Source organism: Mus caroli, unplaced genomic scaffold (genome assembly GCF_978045245.1).
Source record: "Mus caroli unplaced genomic scaffold, Mus_caroli_1 scaffold_20, whole genome shotgun sequence".
NCBI classification, from domain to species: Eukaryota; Metazoa; Chordata; class Mammalia; order Rodentia; family Muridae; genus Mus; species Mus caroli.
The window spans coordinates 14,176,987-14,183,293 of NW_028227275.1; the positions used below are offsets into that span (position 1 = coordinate 14,176,987).

Here is a 6,307-nt window from a genome sequence, read left to right on the forward strand (position 1 = left end):
CACATAGTTCCTCTAAACCAAGAATCCACTGCTCAACTCAGTAACTTCTCAGGCTCAAACCTCCAAAGAACTCAAAAGGTAGATGGGGCAAGCTTATTCGAGAGGAAGTGTCTACAGTTCAAAATCCTGAGTTTAGGCATATGGCCTTAAAATTAGTCCATAAAACAGGTAGATGTCAATGGTTGATCAAGTGTTGTCTGTATTTATTGTATCTATTTCATCTCCTCTTTAGCATCCTATGAAATTCTTCTTCCTCCTCTCAATCTCCTTTACCTGCTATATGTGACACTACCTCCATTCTGCAGTCCTCTTATGACACTTCCTTATGGTACTGTGGACGGAATCCAAGGCCTCACACATGCTATATAAACACATCCCATAACCCTGAGCTAGGCCCCTCGCTCACCCATGTGAAGTTAACGGTTTTCCTGTCTATCCCGCTGGCCCTTCCTGCTGACTCTGACACCGACTCTGCAATTCAGCATTTACTCTAGACTCAATCTTTCAGGTTCTTCCTATTCTAAATCGATCCCTGTAAGCAACTTCTTCAAGTGCCACTCACTCATTCCCAACCAAGACCTCCTCGGACTCAGAAATCACCTGTCCCTGGATAACTCAAGTGTACCTCAAATTCAACACAGCAGCCAAAGAATGACCATCTCTCCCATCAAGCCATAAACAGTAGAAACCTGACAACTGGTCCCCAGTACCTCTCTGCCTCACTACCCATATCATACCATCAGGCAATGGCTTTACCTCCTCAATGCCTGATAAATCCTGGTCGTAAGTGGCCATGATCTCAGTGCCTAGGTTAACAGCAGAGGCCTCCTAAGTGATGTAGGCTGATGCCATTTAGTTTACTTGCTTTGCTGTCTATACGTCACCCACTCCTGTGAGCATTCCATACAGCATCCAGAGCTACATACAACCTGGCTTCCACACAGCTTCCTCCTGCCTTGCTCTCCTCTCGCTCTTCCTATGCTGGCAACACTGCCTTCTCTGCCACAGCCTGGAGTGCTTCATCTCCCTCCCGTCTGTATTGGGAGCTGCTCATCCCGCAGATCTCAGCTGCAACAGTCCTTCCTTATGGAGGTGTTCTAGGTTCCCTAGACTGAGTCAAAAATCCCTGTATTGTTTAAATACACACACACACACACACACACACACACACACACATACATATACATACACACACACACACACCCCTGGGGCCAGCACAATGGTTCAGCAGGTAAAGATGCTTGCTGAACAGGCCTGAGGATCTGTGTTGGCCCCAGGAGTCCACATGGTGAAGAGATCTGAGTTTCACAAGGTGTCCACATGTCCATACAAGCTCCGCATGGATGCTGTGGCATGTGCACACCCACACATGGGAAAGACTGAAAAAGCAATGTTCTCAGGCACACGTATTTTCCTTTATTACCAACTGGCAAAGTGTCGAGTCTACATCTATTTGGGTCTACTCTAACCCCAGCGCCAGCTGCATCCCGACAGCCCTCACCTCCAGAGGTTCTTCTTGTGCCACCTGCTCATTCAGCTTCTGAGTGTAGGCGTCACAGACTTCGGTCACTTGCACAAACCCTTGGAGGCCATTGGGAAGGCTGACCACCAGCTCCAGCTCACTCACCTCCTTCACACAGCCCAAAATCCGCATCCCCTCACATAGGGACTAGAAAGCAAAACATACACAGTAAGGTAGAGAGAGGGCTCTGGCTTCCCAGTCCCAACATGAATGCTAAAGGGATTTTATAAAGGAAAGGAACCCTTATGCACATGTACCTATCTAGGCACTTAAGCCACCCAGCAGATGCCATCAAAGATCTTGATGAGAAACAGCACACGAGGTTAGGCTGCTTGAGAAGGTCTAGCCCACTGTATCCTAGCAACCCTCATTTAAACACCTGGACCACACAGCTCCCTGAGATCTCGAGCATGTGGGAAATGGGCTTTCTGTTGTCAGTACTTTGATCTCACATTTGTACAAGAAATCTCCAGTTTTCTAACGTGCCACCAAGTCAAACAAATTATTAAAAATATCATATTAGAAGAGAAAATACCTCTGCAGGCAAATCAATCTTCATTGTCAGAATAATTTGGCTACTTTCCCATTTTAAAATGGACATATGCTGGGGTTAGGGACAATAACAAATATAAAAATTTAAGAATCATAAAACCACACCAGTTATCTGAGATCATTTCATACCTACAAAATGAATGAGTAGAAGCCAGGTATGGTGGGCATACCTTTAATACCAGTACTCAAGAGGCAGAAATAGGAAGATCTTTTAGTTCAAGGCCAGTCTGGTCTACACAGTGAATTCCAGACTAGCCAAGGGCTACACACTAAGTAAGACCCTGTCTCCAAAAACAATCAAAAAATAAATAAATGAGTAGGATTAGAATTACTGCTAAAGTCACTGTCGGTCCTAATTTCTACTAAAACACAAGCAAAACCACACACATCTTCAAGCATTCCCATGATCCGCTTTGTTTACTGCGACAGTCTTATGTGTCTCAGACTAGGCTGGCACTCATGGGAGACCTAAGCTTCTGACCCTGCTAAGGCCAGCTCCTAAGTGCGGGCATGCACCACCACTTCCAGTTTATTTGAAGCTGAGGCTCAAACTCGGGCAGACAGAGGGTTGGAGTAGGGGGGAAAAAAGAGCCAAGATGGCTACACACAGCAGCACACGCCTGTTACCCCAATACTTGGAAAGTGGAGGCCTTCGCTACGTAGAGAGCCTAGGATCTTACCTCAAAAAACCCCAAACAGAAAAAAAGACGCCAGGCATCGGCATTGGTTAGCAATCAGTGGAAACGAAGCTCATGCCTCACTATTTGCACGAGTTGCCACAGACACACACAAAAAACCAAATAACTGTGTGTGTGTATGTACGTGCAAAGCAGGAAGAACACACACAAACTTAAGGAACATGTAAAGAGAAAGCAGACGCTAACGAACCTCAAGACTAAGAATTTCAAACTTCTCTTTCATAGATTTGATGGATTTTCTCTTTTCAATTTTCAATTTTTTTGTTGTTGCTGGCCCTTTCTGGCTCTTTTTCCTTTTAATGGGACCTTCTTCTGTGGAAACCTAAAGGGAGAAAACGATTCATGAAGATGCAGCAGGATGAGAAGCCGAAACCTTAGCCATTCCCACACATATAGGGTCCTTCTCTTTTCCAGTTATCCTAAACTCTCCCAAGCCACTCCCCGTTCTTTTCATGTCTGCTGCACTCCCAAGCCTAGCATCCAGGCACCAGTGGTCCCTCCGCCCATGATCTGAGGAGCCTCCTTCATCTTCCCAACGTCTCTTAGGTCTTATGTCCTTGTCTGTTGAGCAGGGTGGACACCAGGGTTCCCCAGTTGGGAAGCCATAGGTGCACATAGGTGCACAGACGCTCATGTCAAATGGCAAAGCTCTTCCACAACAAGCTTGGTGGTTTTAACTAAGCCTGTTACTTCCCTGACGCTTAGTTCCTCCGCATGAAGCCGTGACTTCTACTCTAAAACGCACATGGAGAGATTCTGCAATACTAAGGCCACCCACTCAGGTGGCCGTTTCCGTCTCTCTAGCACCTAGCACACAAACTGATCTATGAGAATGCATTTCAACGCAGACTCTGTTTACCAGGACTGCAGGAACGGAGCTCAGGAGTAAAGTACTTGCCCAACTTCAATCCCCAGCACCAAAAACAAAGCAAAATTCACTATCAAGTACCCTTTTTTTTCCCCATCCTTTTCAAGTGGCACAGACTCCCTAAGGACAAATTACAATAGCACTTCAACGTCAAATACTTGATGCCATGCTTCAAAAGAAGCCTGAGGTGGTAAAGCCTCTTTAAACAAGTTCAATTTCTAGAAGTGAAGTCAAAGAGAAACAAACTGGAAAATAACTGGTGCCAATGAGGCTCAGTCTTCCCAAAGACGCTCACAAGTTTCTGGTCGTGCCAAACAGCATACCACTTACATCAAATAAGTTGTCTTGTTCAACCACCTGCTGGGAAGACTTCTCTGGTTTGTGGGGTTTCCGTGTTCCCCCTCGGGGGAAACTTTCCTCCAGGTTTGCCATGTTGAGGTCTTCTGCAGCTGATGGGAAAGATAATGGTGAGCTCTCACACTGATGGCTGGCTTCATATAGAGCACATGATCAGCGGGCAAGAGAACCTTCTAGCAATGAACAAGATCCAAGAGTATGATTAAATAGTCCATATGCTGCTGTGTGGTGGTACACACCTTTAATCCCAGCACTACGGTGACAGGCCAAAAGGTCTGAATTCAAGGCCAGCCTGGCCTATAGAGTAATTTCCAAGACAGCTAGGGATGCATAGAGAAACCTTGTCTCGAAACACCAAAAAAAGAAAAAAGAAAGGCATGTCAGGGTCCCACTTTTCTCATCTTTCCAACATTGTCTACCTCAAAACCACAAACTATACACTGTGCACAATCTTCCAGGAAATGCATTCTATGTAGCAAATGTTCATTTAGTGTTAATCATTGTAATTATGTGAGGTGTGTGTGTGTATATATAAATCCATACCGCCAAACATACATTATTTAGAAAACAAAATGTAATTTAAGATAAGCCGGGCAGTGGTGGCGCACACCTTTAGTCCCAGCACTTGGGAGGCAGAGGCAGGTGGATTTCTGAGTTCGGGGCCAGCCTGGTCTACAGAGTTCCAGGACAGACAGAGCTATACAGAGAAACCCTGTCTCAGGGGGGAAAAAAAAAGTAATTTAAGATACAAATCAGATTATAATGCATAAACAAAAGAGAAGTGGCAGGATTCTGTAAAGATGAACACTTCATAAGAAAGATGCTTTTGAGCTGTACATTAAATAAATAAAGAACCAGGTCTGGTGGTCCATGCCTTTAACTCCAGCACTTGAGAGGCAGAGGAAGGCCTATCTCTATGAGTTTCAGACAAGCCAGGACTCCATAATGAGACCCTGTCTCAAAAATGGCTAAATTAATAGTATATAGAAATATGAGCCGGGGCCTAGCAAACACAGGAGTGGATGCTCACAGTCAGCTATTGGATGTATCACAGGGCTCCCAATGGAGAAGCTAGAGAAAGTACCCAAGGAGCTAAAGGGATCTGCAACCCTATAGTTGGAACAACATGATGAACTAACCAGTACCCCGGAGCTCTTGTCTCTAGCTGCATATGTATCGAAAGATGGCCTAGTCGGCCATCACTGGAAAGAGAGGCCCATTGGACTTGCAAACTTTATATGCCCCAATATAGGGGAATGCCAGGGCCAAAAGAATGGGAATGGGTGGGTAGGGAAGTGGGGGGCGCTATGGGGGACTTTTGGGATATCATTGGAAATGGAATTGAGGAAAATATGTAATAAAAAATATTAAAAAAAAAAGAAATATAATGGTAGACAATGTAAAAAGAGAGAGAGAGAGAGAGAGAAACAAGAAAAAGTTTGCCAGGCGTGGTGGTGCATGCCTTTAATCCCAGGACTTTGAGAAGCATAGGCAGGCGGATTTCTGAGTTCGAGGCCAGCCTGGTCTACAAAGTGAGTTCCAGGACAGCCAGAGCTATACAGAGAAACTATGTCTCGAAAAACAAAAAAAAAAAGAAAAAGTTTATTTCTCAAAATACACAACCAGTTGCCTGTCAAACAACTCTTCAAAGGCTTTCCAAAAAGCTGAATTATTCAATTAAGCTACAGGGAAAATAAAGCATGGTAACAACTTATATTTTAGAAAATAATTTGGCTCTTTGGTGAAAGATACTTAAGAAAACTTTAGTAACCGAGTGAGACTGAAAGGGACGACGACCGAAAAATGTAAGGTTTGTTCTGTTATGGGTGCATGCTTCATAGAAACATTATAGCTCACAAGGTCTACTTCGCTGGGACTCTATAATTCCCATTATAGACCCGATGAGACCGAGGCACCAAACAGTCTGGCGATCACGTAGAGAAGGCACTTAAGGTACCTTCAGCGGACAGCCTGGCTTACATGAACTGCTAGCGCCGAGGGGATTGAGGGATCAGACCTCCCATCCCAACCCAACTGTGCTTAGCAGGAAACCCGGAGACCCAGGCCAGGAAGCCGAGGTGACAGGCATGAGGTCTCCTCCCTCCTCGCCGAAGCTCCCGTGTCATCAGCCCCACGGCTCCCACCGCTGCATACCTCACGGAGCGTCTCAACGCAATCGCACGCGCAGAACAGGGAGCCGACAGCTCCACGCGACTCCTCCACGAGCGTAGGTAAGACCAGGGCTACTTCCGTTATGACGTCGGGTCTGACGCCAGCTGAAACGGGAAGTAGAAGGGCGGGACTTGACGT

At 45.6% G+C, this 6,307-nt stretch overlaps 1 protein-coding gene across 1 annotated transcript in view; it reads right to left on the reverse strand.

Annotated features, from left to right (window-relative positions):
• Pdcd11 (programmed cell death 11) overlaps positions 1-6,253 on the reverse strand; it is a 41,599-nt gene extending 35,346 nt beyond the window's left edge. Inside the window, exons 1-4 of the mRNA XM_021151475.2 lie at positions 6,152-6,253; positions 3,971-4,089; positions 2,963-3,094; positions 1,502-1,669 (exon numbers count right to left, since the gene is read on the reverse strand). Coding sequence (XP_021007134.1) covers positions 1,502-1,669; positions 2,963-3,094; positions 3,971-4,072 — 402 coding nt within the window. The 5' untranslated portion in view covers positions 4,073-4,089; positions 6,152-6,253. The remainder of the gene's footprint in view (positions 1-1,501; positions 1,670-2,962; positions 3,095-3,970; positions 4,090-6,151) is intronic.
• Positions 6,254-6,307: the final 54 nt, after the last annotated feature.